This window comes from Lithobates pipiens, unplaced genomic scaffold (assembly GCF_037356315.1).
Source record: "Lithobates pipiens isolate NorthernLeopardFrog02 unplaced genomic scaffold, aLitPip1_a1.2 Scaffold_23, whole genome shotgun sequence".
NCBI classification, from domain to species: Eukaryota; Metazoa; Chordata; class Amphibia; order Anura; family Ranidae; genus Lithobates; species Lithobates pipiens.
Genome location: NW_027507785.1, coordinates 39,490,194 through 39,510,138, shown reverse-complemented (window position 1 = coordinate 39,510,138; position 19,945 = coordinate 39,490,194). Strand labels below are relative to the sequence as shown.

The 19,945-nt window shown below is 44.7% G+C and overlaps 1 protein-coding gene across 1 annotated transcript in view; it reads left to right on the top strand.

The window, feature by feature from the left end:
- The first annotated feature begins 303 nt into the window (after positions 1 to 303).
- UVRAG (UV radiation resistance associated) overlaps positions 304 to 19,945 on the top strand; it is a 161,415-nt gene continuing 141,773 nt past the window's right edge. Inside the window, exon 1 of the mRNA XM_077451436.1 lies at positions 304 to 589. Coding sequence (XP_077307562.1) covers positions 446 to 589 — 144 coding nt within the window. The 5' untranslated portion in view covers positions 304 to 445. The remainder of the gene's footprint in view (positions 590 to 19,945) is intronic.

The window sequence follows — 19,945 nt, the reverse complement described above, 5'->3', positions numbered from 1 at the left end:
AATTGTGAGCACTGAAAACCAATACAATTTCAGCGTCAGGCTCCAAATACAGAGTGACAACGACTCTAGCCAATCATAAGCAGAGGGCAGACCAGTAAAACACGCCAGTGGGCGGTGGCAAGGCTTTGCCATTTGCCTGCGTTAGGCAAATAGAAAATGTTGAGGACACGCCTCTCCGATGAATGAAGGCGGGGCTGAGCCATAGGATTCCAGTGTTGAGTTTGTTTGGAGGCGAGGTGACAGGCAGGGCCAGCCTGAGGCGGGGCGGGGCTAGGCTATCTGGGCTCCTGTGAGCGGGGGCGCGCTCCGAAGGTGCTGAGGAGTCCGGGATGTGCGCGCGCCTGCTCTGAGCTCCGCGTCACGTGCGCGGGAGCGCCGCGGACCCGGAAGGAAGCGGCGTCCAGTCCGTGAGAGGAGAAGGAGGAGGAAGAGCGCTCCGTCCGCCATGAGTGTACCGGGCCCGGTGAGGGGGAGCGTCAGGGATGCTATGCCGGTGCTGGCTCCGGGGTCCATGCCCCCCGGGGTCGGGATGGTGGCCGGGCCTGCAGCTGTATCCCGATCTCTGCATGTAGAGCTGCACACACAGCAGGTGAGACCCCCACCACACTACCACTGTGTACTGACTGTGCAGGGCATTGTGCCCCCCATTTCTGGGCAGTGTGGGCATTGTGCCCCCCATCTCTGGGCAGTGTGGGCAATGTGCCCCCCATCTCTGGGCAGTGTGGGCAATGTGCCCCCCATTGCCACACAGTGCCCCCATCTCCGGGCGGTGTGGGCAACATATCTCTGGGCAGTGTGGGTAATGTGCCCCCCATCTCTGGGCGGTGTAGGCAACGTACCTGTTAGCAGTGTGGGTAATGTGCCCCCCATCTCCGGGCAGTGCCTTCCATCTCTGGGCGGTGTAGGCAACGTGCTCCCCCATCTCCGTACAGTGTGGGTAACATACCTCCGGGCAGTGTGAGTAATGTGCCCCCCATCTACAGGTATTGTGGGTAACGTGCCTGCCCCCATCTCTGGGCATTGTGGGTAATGTGCCCCCCATCTCTGGGCATTGTGGGTAATGTGCCCCCCATCTCTGGGCATTGTGGGTAATGTGCCTCCTGGCATTGTGGGTAACGTGCCTGCCCCCCATCTCCAGGCATTGTGGGTAACGTGCCTCCGTGCATTGTGGGTAATGTGCCCCCCTATTGCTGAGTATTGTGGGTAACGTGCCTCCTGGCATTGTGGGTAATGTGTCCCCCCATGTACGGGCAGCATGGGCAACATGCCTCCGGGCATTGTGGGTAATGTGGCCCCATCTACAGGCATTGTGGATAACGTGCAACGCCCCCCCCTCTCCCCTGTCTCTGGGCGTCGCGGGTATGATGGGGTGATGTCCCTATTTCCAGTCATGCAGTTTCCTCCTCCATCACACAGACCTCCTATGACAGTCATGTTAGATTTGCAGAGTTTTGCTGAGTCGGTAATTCTTCCTCTATATTGTTGATTCCTCTTCATATCCTGATGACACAACCCCTTCCTGACCATGTCCCTCCCGTACTACACCATCTCCTCTCCTCGCTCTCTGCTCTCCTCTCTGCTCTCCTCTCCTCGCTCTCTGCTCTCCTCTCCTCGCTCTCCTCTCCTTGCTCTCTGCTCTCCTCTCCTTGCTCTCTGCTCTCCTCTCCTTGCTCTCTGCTCTCCTCTCCTTGCTCTCTGCTCTCCTCTCCTTGCTCTCTGCTCTCCTCTCCTTGCTCTCTGCTCTCCTCTCCTTGCTCTCTGCTCTCTTCTCCTTGCTCTCTGCTCTCTTCTCCTTGCTCTCTGCTCTCTTCTCCTTGCTCTCTGCTCTCTTCTCCTTGCTCTCTGCTCTCTTCTCCTTGCTCTCTGCTCTCTTCTCCTTGCTCTCTGCTCTCTTCTCCTTGCTCTCTGCTCTCTTCTCCTTGCTCTCTGCTCTCTTCTCCTTGCTCTCTGCTCTCTTCTCCTTGCTCTCTGCTCTCTTCTCCTTGCTCTCTGCTCTCTTCTCCTTGCTCTCTGCTCTCTTCTCCTTGCTCTCTGCTCTCTTCTCCTTGCTCTCTGCTCTCTTCTCCTTGCTCTCTGCTCTCTTCTCCTTGCTCTCTGCTCTCTTCTCCTTGCTCTCTGCTCTCTTCTGCTTGCTCTCTGCTCTCTTCTGCTTGCTCTCTGCTCTCTTCTGCTTGCTCTCTGCTCTCCTCTCTGTACATTGTATTGGGGTTCTCCCTACATCTCCACACAGTGCTCTGCTACCTCCTCTGATCAATGCTGTGACTACACTGACATCTATGGTGAGTGGGGGTCACCTGTGTGCAGGAACTCCCACAATCTGCCGAGTTTTCTGTACCCATCGGGAGTGTCCTGTGATTGGTCCGCAACAGAATACTTCTCTCTCCAGAAGAATTACATTGTAGCAGAAAGAAGCCTTACATCCGGGTCCACTATGGACAATTCTCTTCTCTTGTATTACTGAAGGAAAGTCATCACTAGTGGTCATTGGAGGTGTAGGCTGGGCGCGCGCGCGCGCGCGCGTGTGTGTGTGTGTGTGTGTGTGTGTGTGTGTGTGTGTGTGTGTGTGTGTGTGTGTGTGTGTGTGTGTGTGTGTGTGTGTGTGTGTGTGTGTGTGTGTATGTATGTATGTATGTATGTATATATATATATATATATATATATATATATATATATACATACATACATGCAATAACTTTATCTTCAAATCATCAGGTATTATCAATTCATGTAAAACAGCAATTGATAATGCCTGATAACTTGAAGATAAAGTGAAGTTATTGCAATTGGAGAACGTGTCCCTTTGCCGTTTTTGAAATGGATATTGGTACAGGCAGTCCACCCTGACATTGTTCCAGCCAAAAACCAGGATAAATCTTTTTTTTTTTTTTTTTTTTTTTTTTACAAGTGTATATAAAGGCAACAAAAATTTTCCCCGGATTTAGTAGAGTAAAATTTGGAACATTTTTTTTTTTTTTTTTTTTTTTATGTTGGCCCTCACTGATTGTCACTGAAGGTAACAAAGTCAAGCTCTGAAAGGCGAATCGAGACACTTTGGGGGTGTGGCCAAAAAATGTAAACTTTTTTTTTTTTTTTATTATTCCTTTAAGGAAAAAAAAAAATGCAAACGGGCAGTATTTTTAACCTCTTCACTGTCAGAACTGTTTTTGTGTGTGTGTGTGTGTGTGTGTGTGTGTGTGTGTGTGTTTTTTTTTTTCACGTTCTAAAACAACAACTTTATACTTGAGGCATCCTATACCAAAGGTAGGACATGGACAATAAAGTAGTAATAGTTCCACGTTTTTATGTCGCACAATGGTTTATCATGCACAAATTTTCCATAAAAAAAAAATACACTAAAGTTAATTTTAGGGCACAAAAACACCATATATTACCCAATGTTTCTGATAAAATATAAAAGATGATGTTGCGTTGAGTCAATAGATACCCAACATGTCAAGCTTTAAAATTGCGGACACCCGCTAAACAACAACCACAAACTTCCGTACCCCATATTTGCCACTTTAAAGGCCTCTATAGCAGGGGTCGCAAACTGGCGGGCCAGCTGTTGCAGGACTACAAGTCCCATCATGCCTCTGCCTGTGGGAGTCAGCCTTGTAACTGGTCAGCCTTGCAATACTTATTGGGAATTGTAGTTCTGCAACAGCTGGGGGGGCCGCCCATTTTAGACCCCCCTGATCTATAGTTATGTAGCGCAAGTGATATATTTTTAATGTAAGTGCCCCTGACAGGTATGTCTACATTCATAAGTGCATGTGACGGGGGGAGGGGGGGGGGTTCTCATAGTATGCTTGGGTTTAACTTTGTTTTTTGACACTTTATTTATTTTTTATTTTTTTTCACTTACACTTTATATCACATATAGTCTATGTTTCTGTACTTAAAGCAGTTCTAAAGGCAAATCCTTTTTTTATTTTATTTTTTATTTTTATTTGTTTATTTTTTTTATCTTATTGTATCATGTGCATTAAGGGGAAACAAAAACATCCCACTACCTGTCCTACCCCACCCTGTGTTCCTAAAAAAAAAAAAAATTCCCTGGCTCAGTGTCGCTGCTCTAGAACGGTCTCCAGCACCACTTGCCTCATTTCCTGCTTTCACATGAGAAACCGAGGGCAGTTGAGCCATGGGCTTCTGCTGCTGTCCGTCAAACTCCTGTGAAGAGAGAGTGGGGGGGGCATTTCTCATGGATGGCGCTGTGTGTATCTGTAGACACACACATCCTGGCTCCAGACCAATGGGAGCGGCACGCACGCCTCTTTCGCTACTTGGCTTGTTACAGGAGCTACCCGCAGGAGGGAGAGGAGCTGACAGGGACTGTCAAGAGGAGAAACCTTTCTGTGCTATATAGATGCGCAGAGCAGGTAAATGGAACAAAATAAAAGCCTTTTGACTTGGTTCACACCATTGCGAATTGGATGTGGGATCTCCGCATCAGATTTGCAATAGCAGGAGATTTTGACCGTCTCTCTATGGAGACAGTTCACATATCTCCTCAGCAGGTCCGGTGTGTCTTTTGGTCCGTTTCAGGTCCATATTCAGCCCAAAATTCAGGCAGGAATCGGACCTGATGGTGAATGAGGACACACCGGACCCCAGCTGTGAGCCGCATGCAGCTTGTATGTGAACCGAGCCTTGGTATCACTTTATACCCTTTATTCATATCCACAATGTAAATCTGCAGTGTAACTAAATGCTTCTATAATCGCCAACAATATTATCTTCCATAAGCCTCTTACTCAATGCTGTTTCTCTGGAATTCTGGTCTGGGAATTGCACAAAGGTCACATAACTGACCCACTTGCATCATCTACAATTTTCACATTATCTACAATACTGGCGTATGATGCATGTGATTTCTCAGAAATTACTTCCAATCACTTTTGTAGGAGATGCTGCAGAGCGGCTTGCATCCTCCCTGGACTTCTGAGCTGCCTGTGCCATTAGGTGCATGGAGTGTTCGCATGCCATGTTGTAATTTCAGGTGCGAGTGTATTCATTGAGATTGTATTCATATGAATCGCACAATAACCTCCACTGCTGCACTGTCAGTGCTTCCACTTCTCCCAATCTTCCTTCCAGCTTAGCGCTTGATGGCCACTTGAATGGCCAGACTGCGATGACATCACGCCCTCACAGGAATTGCATCACCTCGGCACCAAGTGAGTGTTGTAAATGGACTCAGTGCTGCGCTTTCGTGGTTCAGTGTACATTTCAGCAAATACTGTAGCTGCTGACTTTTAAAATATGGACGCTTACCTGTCCAGGGTGTCCGCGATGTCAGCCGATCCGTCCCTCGGGTCTGGGGTGGAGGCGCTGCCATCTTCAGTAAGGGAATCGGGAAGTGAAGGCTTGCGGCTTCACTTCCTGGTACTGTGCATTCGCAATCCCACCGGTCCCTGCTGTCTTCTGGGAGACGCACTGGTCCCAGAACACAGTAGGGGGGGACGGAGAAGGCGCCGGAATTGGTGAAGGTACCCGCGGGTGGCTCGGTTATCTATGCCCGGAAGTGGGAGCCAAATACCTGGATTAGACGGGTATCTGCTCCCCCCCCTCCCCCCTGAAAGGTGCCAAGTGTGACACCAGATGGGGGGGGGGGGGGGGGGGTTCCGAAAAGCGGAAGTTCCATTTTTGGGTGGAACTCCACTTTAAGGTCTCTTCTGCCATAAAAATAAAAACCCGTCTGACAGTGTTTAAAAATAAAAAATACGCTTAAAGAGCAGTCCCCCCCCCCCCCCCCCCCCAAAAAAAAACAAATAATAACCAATAAATACTGTAGCTGCTGACTTTTTTACTTTTCGGGCACTTACCTGTCCCCAGGGATCCAGCGATGTCCTCACCAAAGCCGGTTCTTGATCTGGCTCATGGGTGCTGGCTAGGGGAACTGACAGTCGTGCACGCAGAAGTGGGAGCAGGTACCTGTCAAACCCAGGTACCCACTCCTGACCCCCCTCCCCTAAAGGTGCCAAATGTGGCAGCAGAGGGGGGGGTGGGGGGTGGACAAGCAGAGCTTCCCCCCTTTTTTTGGGTGGAGCTCCACTTTAACATCGCTTTACATTTCTGCTTGCCTTATTGCTGTCTTCTGCCTGTGGTGAGTATGACTTCAATCCTTTCAGTCAGACCCCGGGGGAAATCTAGAACAGACCACACCTTGTGAGAAGATGCTCTTACAATCAACTGGAGTCTTTTTGGAAGAGTTCACCTGCTCTGCATTCCCTGGGAATCTTCTAGAAAGGATGGCGACGTCATGCCCAGCAATCTAACTTTATTTTTTTAGAGGCACATTCTACAACTTCAGACTTTTTAAAGGGAGGGGGGAACCTGGACAATTATAGCGGACCTGGCATTGTACTGCATGATCTGCTCTAAACCTTGCACAGTGTATACAAAATCCCTGGCAGTCCTGCTAGGCACTGGAGAGGATCTGTATAATCCACTTTCTGTTTTAATTATTTGAAAATGTAGCAACTAAGATCTCTTTTTTTGTTGAAAATTCTAAAATAAACATTATATAGGTCAGGGATCAAAATTTCAAGTCCTGAGCTACTGGCCAGGCTTTAAGACCCCTTTCACACTGGGGCGCTATGCAGGCGCTACAGTGCTAAAAATAGCGCCTGCAAAACACCCTGAAACGGCCTCTCCTATGTCCCCAATGTGAAAGCCTGGAGGGCTTTCACACTGGAGCGGCGTGCTGGCAGGACACTAAAAAAGTCCTGCTAGCAGCATCTTTGGAGTGGTGAAGGAGCTGTGTGCATACCACTCCTGCCTATTGAAATCAATGGGCAGCGCGGCTGTACTGCTGGCAAAGCGCTACATTATTTATTTTTTTCCTATAATAAATATTCCCCCCCCAAAAAAATAAAATATATAATATATAATTTTTTTTTTTTCCTCAGTTTAGGCCGATATGTATTCTTCTACATATTTTTGGTAAAATAAAGCGTATATCGATGGTTTGCACTAAAGTTATAGCATCTACAAAATAGGGGATAGATTTATGGCTTTTAAAAAAAAAATTTTTTTTATTAGTAATGACGGCGATCAGCGATATATTTTTCTTTTTTTTTTGGACTGCAACATTATGGCGGACACATCGACCATTGTCATTTATACAGCAATTGGTGCTATAAAAATGCAGATTACTGTATAAATGACACTGGCAGGAAATGGGTTAACCCCTAGGGAGCGATGAAGGTGGTCAAGTGTGTCCTAGGGAGTGATTCTAACTGTGGGGGGTGGGCTTCAAGTCACATGACAGCGATCACTGCTCCAGATGAGAGAGCGGTGATCTGTCATGACACAAGGCAGAACGGGGAAATGCTCCGTGACACGATAGCCGAGAGACCAGCGGACATAGTCTGCCGGTTCTGTGGGGACAGTCATGCTGTACACAGTGCACATGCCTGCTACCCCCGGCTCTTAAAGGGGACGTACAGGTACACCCATTTGCCCACCGTTGCCATTGTGCTGACGTACATCGGCGTGCGGCGGTCGGCAAGTGGTTAGTAGACTAAAACTAAAACTAAATGGCATTTTAGTCAACAGACTATAACTAAAACCAAATCAAAATTTGAAGTCAAAATGAACACTATATGTATCTGGCTAATTCCCCTGGAAGCTGGAAATCGCTAAGGTTGGGTTCGCACACCTATGCCAGTTGGATGTAGGTTCCCCCGCATCCAGTTCTTGCGACAGGAGATTGTGAGCGTCTCTCTATGGGGCCAGATCACATACCGTATCTCTGTTGCGGCTTGCACGGGGAACGCTATGCATCTTTGGCTCCGTTTCAGGGCCGAATTTAGGTGGCAAAAATTCACCCCTGATTCGTCCCTGAAACAGAGAATAGGGACGTGCTGGACCCCTGCTGTGAGCCACATATGTCGGAGGTGTGAACCCAGCCTGAAGTGGAGACCGCTACATCGCTGATCTCCACTTGCTCCTGGGTCCCGTGCCAGGCGGCTGACCTGCATTCTGAACTCAGGAGGTTGCCCAGTCGGCACCAGTGCCTTTCAGAGAATTGCATCTTCTAAGTGAATGTAAAGCGTTCTCTCATTGGATGAGGTGGATAGCGCAACGTTGTAGAACTGGGGGTGGGGCGGAGCCTCGCTGTCTTAGTCTATAGTAGATGCAGGTAGCATGGCTCGGGATCGAGCCCTGAAAGATGTGCCACTATAAGAAGCGCACTGAGAAGAGGAGGAGCCAGGAGTGGCAGAAGACTGCACAGAGCAAGTATAAACCTGTTTGGGTATTAAAATAAATAAAAATCTAATTGTATATATATTTATAATATAACTTTTTTTTTTTTTTTGCATTTTCAAGGACTTTAACTTACCATTACGAATTTTTATTTTGGATTTGCGCTAATCGTTATAGGGAGCTCTGCTGGCGTAGAAGCAGTTCTTCATGCAGGCCTCTTATCTGAATCGGTCTCTGTGATAACAATCGCTGTTGTGCTTTGTGTTGGGTATCACAGCTGTGTGTTTGTTGTGATGCTGCAGACGGGTTCATCTGGTGGGACTGGCTGATGACATAGTTTAGGCGATGACTGGTGCTGTTTGTGTGGTCAGTGTTTACTACAGGTAGTTCTGCTGCCTCATTCCCCGGCAGTGCGGGTGAAAGCCTTGCACTACGACGTGCTTGTTTTGCTGTTACTAGATCTATCTGGGGCACCATGCTGCTGACTGTACATCTCTCTCTTGTACCTATTACCAGCGATGCTAGCATTACAAGCTACACAATGAATAATGGATAACGTCTCCCAGCTGCCTGCGCTCTGCTCTGCCAGCGCTCCGGCGTTTTAATGTTTTATGGGGAATATTGAACTCAGAATAGAATGATGTAATAAAGACATAAAAAGTGGCGTTTGAACTTTTACAGTTTTTAGATTCCCTCCCCCCGTCATCCGTCATACTGATGCTTACTGGTCACGCCTATGGCCTGTGTATATGGCCATTGCTTTTAGACGCTGGCATGTACTTTAAGCATTATACAAGCACATGCATTTAAACACAAAATGCCGCATTAGACCTACTTTGCGTGCAGTGCGGGCGCATCTCTAATATACATATGTATTCCAATAAATGCAACACAATGCAGAGGGGCAAGTGCAGCCCTAAGACTCTGTTTAGATTGGTGGCTGGGGTGGTGACGGCGGGTGTTAAAATCATGTGGTTGAGCTCAGTGGCGCTGCGCCTATTAAAGTGGTTACTGATCACTGCATTTAGTGTCAGTTGTGACAGTAAAAAGTGTCAGGGCAGTTAGTGTTAGGTCCAGGGTAGCCCCCTACCCCCCCCCCCCATAAAGGTTTAACCCCCTGATTGCCTCTAGAGTTAACCCTTTCACCCCTTTTGCCAGTGTCACTAAGCAATCGTTTTTCTGATCGCTGCATTAGTGTCACTGGTGCCGCTAGGTAGCTAGTTATTTTTAAGGTTCACCGCCAGGTTTTTATAGCGTTGGGTGCCCCCATATACTACCTAATAAAGATTTTAATCCCCTGATTGCCCCTAGAGTTAACCCTTTCACCAGTGATCACCGTATAAGTGTTACGGGTGACTCTGGTTAGTTAGTTTGCTTTTTATAGCATCAGGGCACCCACCATTTATTACCCAATAAAGGTTTAACCCCCCTGATCACCCGGCGGGTGATATCAATTAGGTTTTAGGGTCAGATAGGGTCTGCGTCACCCCAGGCAGCGCTAGGTTAGTGCCAGTACCGCTAACACCCACGCGCAAAGCATAAACCTCCCGTAGTAGTATAGAATCTGAACAGATCAATATCTGATCTGATCAGATCTATACTAGCGTCCCCAGCAGTTTTGGGTTCCAAAAAACGCATTGTTAGCGGGATCAGCCCAGATACCTGCTGGCACCTGCGTTTTGCCCTCTTCCCAGCCCACCCAAGTGCAGTATCGATCGATCACTGTCACTGACAAAACACTAAACGCATAACTGCAGTGATCGCAGAGTCAGGCCTGATCCCTGCGATCGCTAACAGTTTTTTTTGGTAGCATTTTATATTTAAATCCGGAAGGCAGTGCTTGGTTTTCGGCGTCCCGTACGTGGCTAGGCTCCCAAAAAGTCCCCCACATGTGGTATCCCCGTACTCGGGAGAAGCAGCAGAATTTATTTTGGGGTGTAATTTGACTTATGCCCATAGCATGTGTGAGCAATATATCATTTAGTGACAACTTTGTGTAAAAAAAAAAAAAAAAAAAAAAAATTGTAATATTCCTGCAACTTGTGGCAAAATATAAAATATTTCATGGACTCAAAATGCCTCTCAGTAAATAGCTTGGGGTGTCTACTTTCCAAAATGGGGTCATTGGGGGGGGGGGGGTTTGTGCTATTTTGGCATTTTATGGCCTTCGAAACTGTGATAGGTAGTGAGGAGTGAAATCAAAAATTTGCACCCTTAGAAACCCTGAAGGCAGTGATTGGATTTCGGGGTGCCGTACGCGGCTAGACTCCCAAAAAGTCCCACATATGTGGTATCCCCGTACTCGGGAGAAGCAGCAGAATATATTTTGGGGTGCAATTCCACATATAACTATGGCATGTGTGAGCAATATATCATTTAGTGACAAGTTTTTGTAAACTTTTTTTTTTTTTTTTTTGTCATTCTTCAATCACTTGGGACAAAAAAAAAATATTCAATGGCTTCAACATGGCCCTCAGCAATTTCCTTTGGGTGTCTACTTTCCAAAATGGGGTCATTTGGTTTTTTTTTTTTCTTTACTGCCCTGCCATTTTAGCACCTCAAGAAATGAGATATATGCAGTCATAAATTAAAAGCTGTGTAAATTCCAGAAAATGTACCTTAGTTTGTATCAAGAGATTTGGTATGGGGCTATGGAGTAGACGTTCACGCTAACCTCCTACAACCAACCCAAACCGAAAAAATGCTATTTGGACTATACCGGTACTTTTTTGTGTAGGGAAGAAGAGAAAAATAACAATTAAAATGTACTAATATTTAATAAATGCATAAAAAAAGAGAGAAAAAACAATACACAAAATATCATTATTAAAATCGTGGTACACCCCAGAGTATTTATCATTTACAGATACTCAAAGAGTTCCGTTCTAGTGGCGTACAGAGGTCTCCTCTGCTAGTTTTGTGGAATACCCGCTTCTTCAGGAGGAAGTACTATCTGTATGGCTGAAATCACATCCGATTTCAGACATCGCTGCAGTGTGAACCCAGCCTTACACACCAAACTCTTTTCCTTTCATATATTGTTACAATGTTTAAACTTAAAGAGGGATTCCACCAAAAAAAATAAAAATATTAAAAGCCAGCAGCTATAAATACTACAGCTGCTGACTTTTAATAAATGGACACTCACCTGTCCCGGGTTCCAGCGATGCCGATCGATCGGCTCTCGGCTGCTGCCGCCACCATTCTAGGTGAGGGAATCAGGAAGTGAAGCGAATCGGCTTCACTTCCCGGTTCCCTACTGCGCATGCGCCAGTCGCGCAGCGCAATAGGAATTCTCCGCGCTGTCTCTGAGACCCGTGTGTGTCCCAGCAGACAGCGCGGCAGGACAGGAAATGACATAGACTCCCGCGGGAGTCTATGCCCGGAAGCGGGTGTAAATACCTGTCTTTGACAGGTATCTCCACCCCCCTCCCCCCTGTAAGGTGCCAATTGTGACACCGGAGGGGGGGAGGGTTCCGATCAGTGGAAGTTCCACTTTAGGGTGGAACCCCGCTTTAAGTTCAACTGATAAAGAATGTTTTGATTCTTGGCAGACTGCCTGCCCAGTTTTTGTCTTCCTTTCTTTTGAGGGCTGTGGCTTCAGAAGAGCAGAGAGAATTCTTTGCAGAGAAAGAATTGTGAAACACTTTAGTCAAGATCACGATAACTATTCTTGAGGATTAATTGTACAGCCCTAATAAAAAAAAATAAAAAATTATAAAATTTTATATGCAGAGAATAAAATTGTGGTGATTGCAGAATTTTATGTCACACGGTATTTGTGCAGCTGTCTTTCAAACGCATTTTTTGGGCCAAAAAAAATACACTTTAATTAAAAAAAAGAAACCGTAAAGTTAGCCGGCGGCCGCGTGGGTTGGTAGCTCGGGTCTCCCGGTGGGACGGTTGGCCCTGAAAGAGCGGGGGGAGGGCGTTCCCCCCTCCTGGTCCTTTAGCACAACAGTTGAGCGGCTTTTAGCCGCATCGGTTGTTATCCCTAAAGAGCCGACCGCCTGCTCTAAAAAACATTACAGTTGCAGGCATCATCCCGGTATAACCCCTCCAAGCGATGAACGCAAATTTTTGTGGGGGCGTGAAGGGGTTAAAGAGCAGAATGTGGTCTCATTGCCGTCGTCCTGTTGTGGTGTTTTGTGTTTGGTTTATATTTTTAGTACGAGAGGAGTTCTTCAAAAAGTTTTCACACTTTTTTATATTTAATAGGTTAAAAAAAAAAAGTGTAAACTTGTTTGGAAGACCCCCCTCGTATATAGTCTGGTTTGTTTTCTGAGTGCTACCAATAAGGCCCCTTGCACACTGACATGTAAGCCCCTTTACATTCATTCCCAGTGTTTTAGAACCCCCGGGTGGTACAGGAGCAGTGTCCAGCCCTGTTGCCTGCAACCTGTCAAAGTCCATGACAGACTGAAATCTGCTGTGGCTGGACCGGGTGGTGGTCACGTTTAGGTCCCTACGGTCAGAAAAGAATGCATTGAATGCAGATGTTCCAGACATTTGTCCCTGAATAAGGCCCTAAATATGAGTACCAATCAGTAGTGTCCAGCCGCAGTGTATTTCAGCGTGATATAAACTTTGACAGGCAGCAGAGCTGGACGCTGCTCCAATATCTCCCGGGCACACTAAACCTCCAGGATTGGATGTACAGGGGCTAGATGCCCCTTGAAATTTTCCACATTTTGTCATATTACAACCAAGAAACCTAAATGGATTTTATGATAAACCAACAGAACGTGGCACATAATTGTGACGTAGAAGGAAAATAAGTGTTTTTCAAAATGTTTTACAAATATGTGAAAAGTGTGGTGTGCATTTGTATGGCGCCCCCCTGAGTCAATACTTTGTAGAACCGCCTTTCACTGCAATTACAGCTGCAAGTCTTTTTGGGGATGTCTCTACCAGCTTTGCGCATCTAGAGAGTGACATTTTTGCCCATTCTTCTTCTTTGCAAAATATCTCAAGCTCTGTCAGATTGGATGGAGAGTGTCTGTGAACAGCAATTTTCAAGTCTTGCCACAGATTCTCAGTTGGCTTTAGGTCTGGACTGTGACCGGGCCATTCTAACACATGAATATGCTTTGATCTAAACCATTCATAGAAGCCCTAGCTGTATGTTTATTATTATTATTATTATACAGGATTTATATAGCACCAACAGTTTGCTCAGCGCTTTACAACATGAGGGCAGACATTACATTTACATTACAATTTGGTACAAGAGGAATCAGAGGGCCCTGCTCATGGAGTTTAGGGTCATTGTCCTGCTGGAAGGTGAACCTCTGCACGAGTCAAGTCTTTTGCTTGAATATAAAGGTTATATGCCAGTGCAGCTATACACCCGCGCCACAACTATTTATCTACAAATCAATGTGTAAAAAAACAGCTGTTACAAACCTGTGGGTTATAATGTGATTTAATAGTTCACTGGAGAGAAGCTCGGTGATTAACAGCGCTTGCTACTGTGTATATGACAAATGAGTATTAAAGTGACAAAACATTACTGTGACAAAATTGAAGAAATATATAAGATCTAGTCCATGTAAGGCCTGATTCACACCTAGGCATTTTTAGTGCTTTTTGTATTTTGCAGATTTGCTCTACAGTACCTTTTAACATGGTTTCCTATGGAACATGTTCTGTAGTGCAAAATGCAAAAAGCACAAAAAATGCGTAGGTGTGAATCAAGCCTTATAGATGATGTAAAATCTATACTCCTATGTAGACAATTCTTCCAGGTATGCATATAGCCCGCAATATTCAAAGATGTACCAAATTTTGTTACAATTGGCAGGGTGGACCAAAATGAAGAAATTTTTGAAGTTTTTTTATTTAAAAGCCTTCAAGCACAGTCACATCCATGGCAACATAAAAATATCTCTTGCCTGATAGTCGCATGTCGCGGTAAGCAATAAGGGTCAGTGTGCGTTCCACCTAGGACTCAACTACTCACTGAGTCCTAGTCCGAACGCACGCCGACACCCTCCACCAATTTTATTGCTTACCGCTACATGCAGCTTTCGGACAAGGGATATTTTATGTTTCCATGGATGTCGCTCTGCTTGAAGACTTTAAATTTTTTATATATATATATGAGTTGTGTGTGGTTTTTTGACGGGAGATCTGTCCGGTCGGTGCTTTATATCCGGTCACAGAGACCATACAAGCCCGATTTGACTTCTCTCGTAAGGCAAACAGAGAGTCAATGATGTCTGGTGAGTAGGGATCTGTATTCAGTGTTTGCCCTTTGTGTATCCTTTGAGAAGCAAAATTCGGTACATCTTTTGGATTTTGCACACTTAAACAGGGTTTCTTTTAAAAATTGCCCTATATTTGGGTCCATCCATCTTCCCACCAGCTTCCCTGTCCCTTCTGAAGGAAAGCATCCCCACAACATGATGCTGCCGCCACCATATTTCATGGTGGGGTTCCCACCACCATGTTTCACAGTGGGGATGGTGTGTTCAGGGTTCCAATCGCAGCAGGAGTGGGTCTCCGGCAGCTCATGCGCCCCAGATCCCGGAAGAAGCGAACAACGTACAGGTACATTGTTTTTTGTGCTGTCCTGCCGCAGTTTACAGTATGTGCGGTGGGCGGTCTGGAAACAGTTGAACATTTGATATGTTCTCTATTGTGAATAAAATATGGGATTATGAGATTTGCAAATCCCTGCAAGGGGTAAGGTTGGGACAACTTTTTGGAATTGGGGGCTGTAACACTTCGGAGGCTGTAACGAAAAATATGTCCTCAAGTCTTGTTTACTACTTGAAGCAGAGTTGGCTCCGGATTCGAAGCCAGATTACGTCCTTGGTATCTCCTTGCTGAAAATCTTGTTAGTCTACGCCTTGTTGCTTCCTTTTAAGATGGGAATGTTTAACAATCCTAGACTTTGTTCAGTATCACATCACATGAAACGAACGCAGATCACATGTTCCCGATTAACTTCAAGTATGTGATGCGTCTGTGTGGGAAACCCCTGGGGGGGGCTAGTCCGATAACGCAGGGCATGTGATCATTGCTTGCTTTAGGATGTGTTCTACATACTGAGTTCATTCCTTGCATGTGTTTTTAGGGATATACTGCTTTTCTGATTACATATAATGAAAATAAGGGATAGATTCGTAAAGCTGAAGTTTAATGTGAGTATATTTTTTGCAATAATGGGGTTCTCTCCCCCCCCCCCCCCCTCAATGGGTCTGTGTGCTTCTTTAGGCTCCATGCACAATGGAGCTCAAAAAAGCCTTTTCTGGGCACCAGATTGCTGGCAGAAAATGCTGGTTGAAAAACGCGTTTTGTACAAGCGTTTATGAACGTTTTTAGAGTTTATGGGTGTTTTTAATAAATACGCAGAAGACACTCCAAAAATCCCACAATGCACTGAAAAAAGAGAATGCCGAACGCTAATAAACGCACGTTTATCGGCTTTTTTTATCTTTTTGTGGTCAGAAAAAGTAACTTTGTCGATTTTATAGCGTTCAGAGAACGGCCCATAAACTCCACTGCTGATAAAAGCTAAAAAAAAGTCCATGTGTGCATGTATACATAGGATAACAGAGTGGAATTTATGGGCTGTTAAAAAAATAAAAAAATAAATAAAAACTCCCAAACTTCAAAAACCGTCTGTTTATGAGCTCCAGTGTGCATGGAGCCTTATGCAATGTAGGCAGATCGTGGTAGAACAGAGCCTTGGAAGCACTCTGCACATGCTCAGTTTGGTGTGTATTGCTAGAACTTTTTTTTTTTTTTTTCCCCTGTGAAAATACTGCTAATATGGGGTAGATTTACTAAAACTGCAGAGTGAAAAATATGGTGTTGCTGTGCACGGTAGCCAATCGGCTTCTGACTTCAGCTTGTTCAATTAACCACTTCCGGACCGCCCACCGCACATATACTGCGGCAGGGCGGTGCGGAATAACGTTCCTGTACATCGATCCGTGCATAAGATACAGTGGGCGGATACAAGGCGGATCCACGTTCTGACAGAGGACAACACTGAGATCTGCTGTTCCTGATCACTAGGATCTCATTGAAGTGGTTAATTGAACAAGCTGGAGTCAGAAGCCGATTGGCTACCATGCACAGCAGCACCATAGTTTTCACTCTGCAGTGTGTGCTTCCAAGGTGTTGTCCCAGTAATCCCATCCCCCCTCCCACACAGATCAAACCCAGGTCTAGGGAATCTGTTAAGCCCCATTCACACCTGAGCATTTTGTAGCTTGAAGCCCGCAGCTACAAAATGCTGGAAGAGGAAAAAAAAAATCAATTGTTCTCCATGGAGATGGTTCGCCTCTCCACTCCAAGACGCCAGAAGCTCAAACAAATTCTAGAATGTAATTTTTTTTTCTCGGCAGATTTGGGTGTTTTTCTGCTTTTTTTTTTTTTTTTTTTTTTTTTTTTTTTTTTTTTTTTTTTTTTTTTTTTTTTTACATTGGTGACTTTTGATCTGTACAAGCAAAATCACGCAACTTTCTGCCTGAAAACGCTACGCTCAGGTGTGAATGGGACCTTAAAGAAGGTATCGTTATCTGATCCTCCACGTAATCCCACCCTAGTGTTTTTTTTTATTTTTTTTTTTTTTTTTTAGCACTGATCAATGTAATGATGCCACTGGTCCCCAAAAAGTGTCACTGGGGGTCAGAGGTGTATGTTGCAGTCCTGCTAAAATTCGCAGTTTGCCTCCATTACCAGTAAAAACAATAAAAAAAAATTAAAGTCCATAAAGCTATCCCCGATTTTGTAGAGGCCTTAACTATTGTGCAAACCAAATCAATATATGCTTGAGGTTTTATTAAAAAAATAATCTAAAATATGTCCCAGAATACATATTTGTCTAAACTGATGAATACATTTTTGTATGTATGTGTGTGTATATGTATATGTATATATATATTATAAAAAAAAATTTTTTGGGAGGGGGGGGAATATGTATTATATCAGAGTAAAAAAAAATTGTCAGTCTTTTTTTGCATATAGTGCAAAAAATAAAAACCACAGCGTTAATGAAATACCACCAAAAAGTTCTATTTGTGGGGGGAAAAAAGGCTTCAATTTTATTTGGGCCCAATGTCGCACAACCGTGCAGTTATCAGTTAAAGGGACACAGTGCAACATCGCTAAAAATTGCCTGGTCATTAAGGGGATAAACCCTTTCCGGGGCTGAAGTGGTTAAACTGGTTGTAAACTCTGTTATACCACTTGTACCTACAGGTAGGCCTATAATAAGGCTTACCTGTAGGTACTGTGAATATCTCCTAAACTTGCACAGTTTAGAAGATATTTAGTGTCTATGCAGCTGATGACCTCATCGGCGCATTTGCTGTAAGGCTGCATCCACATCTGAGCGTTTTGTTTTCAGGCAGAAAGCTGCACGTTTTTGCCACAATTTTGTACAGATCAAAAGATAACCAATGGTAAAAAGCGGGAAAATGCCTGTAATCTGCCCAAAAAGAAGCTCATGTACCATTTTTTTTTTGTTTTTTTAATTCAGGCTACAAAAAGCTTAGGTGTGAACAGCTGCCATTTAAATGAATGGGATTTTTCTTGTTGGGCGTTTTTACGAGCTGAAAATGCTCAGGTGTGAATGCAGCCTGAAGGTCCCTCTTACAGCGCCGGACCTTCAGAGCCCATATGCCGGAAACGACGGAAGTGACTTTATCGCGGCTCTGGCCACTCACAACGCTGGAGCCCACAAACCCGAAAGAAACGCCAGGGGAAGATGTGAGCGGGTGCTGCTGGAAGGGCTTCATTCTAAGGGAAGTATTTCATAATGTGCTAGTATGCGCCGCTTACTGACACATTATGCCATGGTCCTACAGGTTGTGTTTTTTTAATTTAATTTTTTTAATTCTTCAGCGGTTTACAGCTGCTTTAGGCTCTATGCACACTGGAGCTCATAAATGGCCATTTTTTTTTGGAGTTTAAAAGTATTTTTTTTTTTTTTTTCTACGTTCTTCTTCCTATGGACGTTTTTGAACTTTTATCAGCAGTGGATGTTATGGCCTGTTTTCTGAACTCCATAAAATCGCGTTCAGGAGTAGTTTTTCTGAACACAAAAAAAGCCAAACGCTCAAACATTTTAACGTTTTTGAGCCATTGAAAAAAAAAAAAGTGTTTAACCACTTCAGCTCCGGACCAATAAACACCTTAAGGACCAGAGGTCTTTTTGCAATTTCGCACTGCGCTGCTTTAACTGGTAATTGCGCGGTCATGCAATATTGCACCCAAACGAAATTTGCGTCCTTTTCTTCCCACAAATAGAGCTTTCTTTTGATGGTATTTGATTGCCTCTGCGATTTTTTTTTTTTTTTTTTTTTTTTTTTTGCGATATAAATGGAAAAAGAGCGAAAATTTTGAAAAAAAAAGATATTCTTCTTTTTGTTATAAGAAAAATCGAATAAACTAAATTTTAGTCGTACATTGAGGGCAAAATTTATTCAGCCACATGTCTTTAGTAAAAAAAATGTCAAGCGTATATTTTTTGGTTTGCGCAAAAGTTATAGCGTCTACAAACTAGAGTACATTTTCTGGAATTTACACAGCATTTAATTTATGACTGCCGATCTCATTTCTTGAGGTGCTAAAATGGCAGGGCAGTACAAATCCCCCCCAAATGACCCCATTTTGGAAAGTAGACACCCCAAGGAAATTGCTGATGGGTATGTTGAGCCCATTGAATATTTATTTTTTTTGTCCTAAGGGATTGAATAATGACAAAAAAAAAAAAAAATTTTTACAAAAAGTTGTCACTAAATGATATATTGCTCACACATACCATGGTTATATGTGGAATTGCACACCAAAATATATTCCGCTACTTCTCCCGAGTATGGGGATACCACATATGTGGGACTTTTTGGGAGTCTAGTCGCGCACGGCACCCCGAAAACCAATCATCACCTTCAGGATTTCTAAGGGTGCAAATTTTTGATTTAACTCCTCACTACCTATCACAGTTTCGAAGGCCATAAAATGCCAAAATAGCACAAAACACCCCCAAATGACCCCATTTTGGAAAGTAGACACCCCAAGCTATTTACTGAGGCATGTTGAGTCCATGGAATATTTTATATTTTGCCAAAAGTTGCGGGAATATTACAAACTTTTTTTTTGTTTGCACAAAGTTGTCACTAAATGATATATTGCCCACACATGCTATGGGCAGAAGTCAAATTACACCCCAAAATAAATTCTGCTGCTTCTCCCGAGTACGGGGATACCACATGTGGGGGACTTTTTGGGAGCCTAGCCACGTACGGGACCCCGAAAACCAAGCATTGCCTTCCGGATTTAAATATAAAATGCTACCAAAAAACCTGTTAGCGATGGCAGGGATCAGGCCTGACTCTGCGATCGCTGCAGTTATGTGTTTAGTGTTTTGTAAGTGACAGTGATCGATCGATACTGCACTTGGGTGGGCTGGGCAGAGGGGCAAAACGCAGGTGCTAGCAGGTATCTGGGCTGATCCCGCTAACAATGCGTTTTTTTGGAACCCTAAACTGCTGGGGACGCTAGTATAGATCTGATCAGATCAGATATTGATCTGTTCAGATTCTATAGCACTACGGGAGGTGTATGCTTTGCGTGTGGGTGTTAGCGGTACTGGCACTAACCTAGCGCTGCCTGGGGCGACGCAGACCCTGACCCTAAAACCTAATTGATATCACCCGCCGGGTGATCAGGGGGTTAAACCTTTATTGGGTAATAAATGGTGGGTGCCCTGATG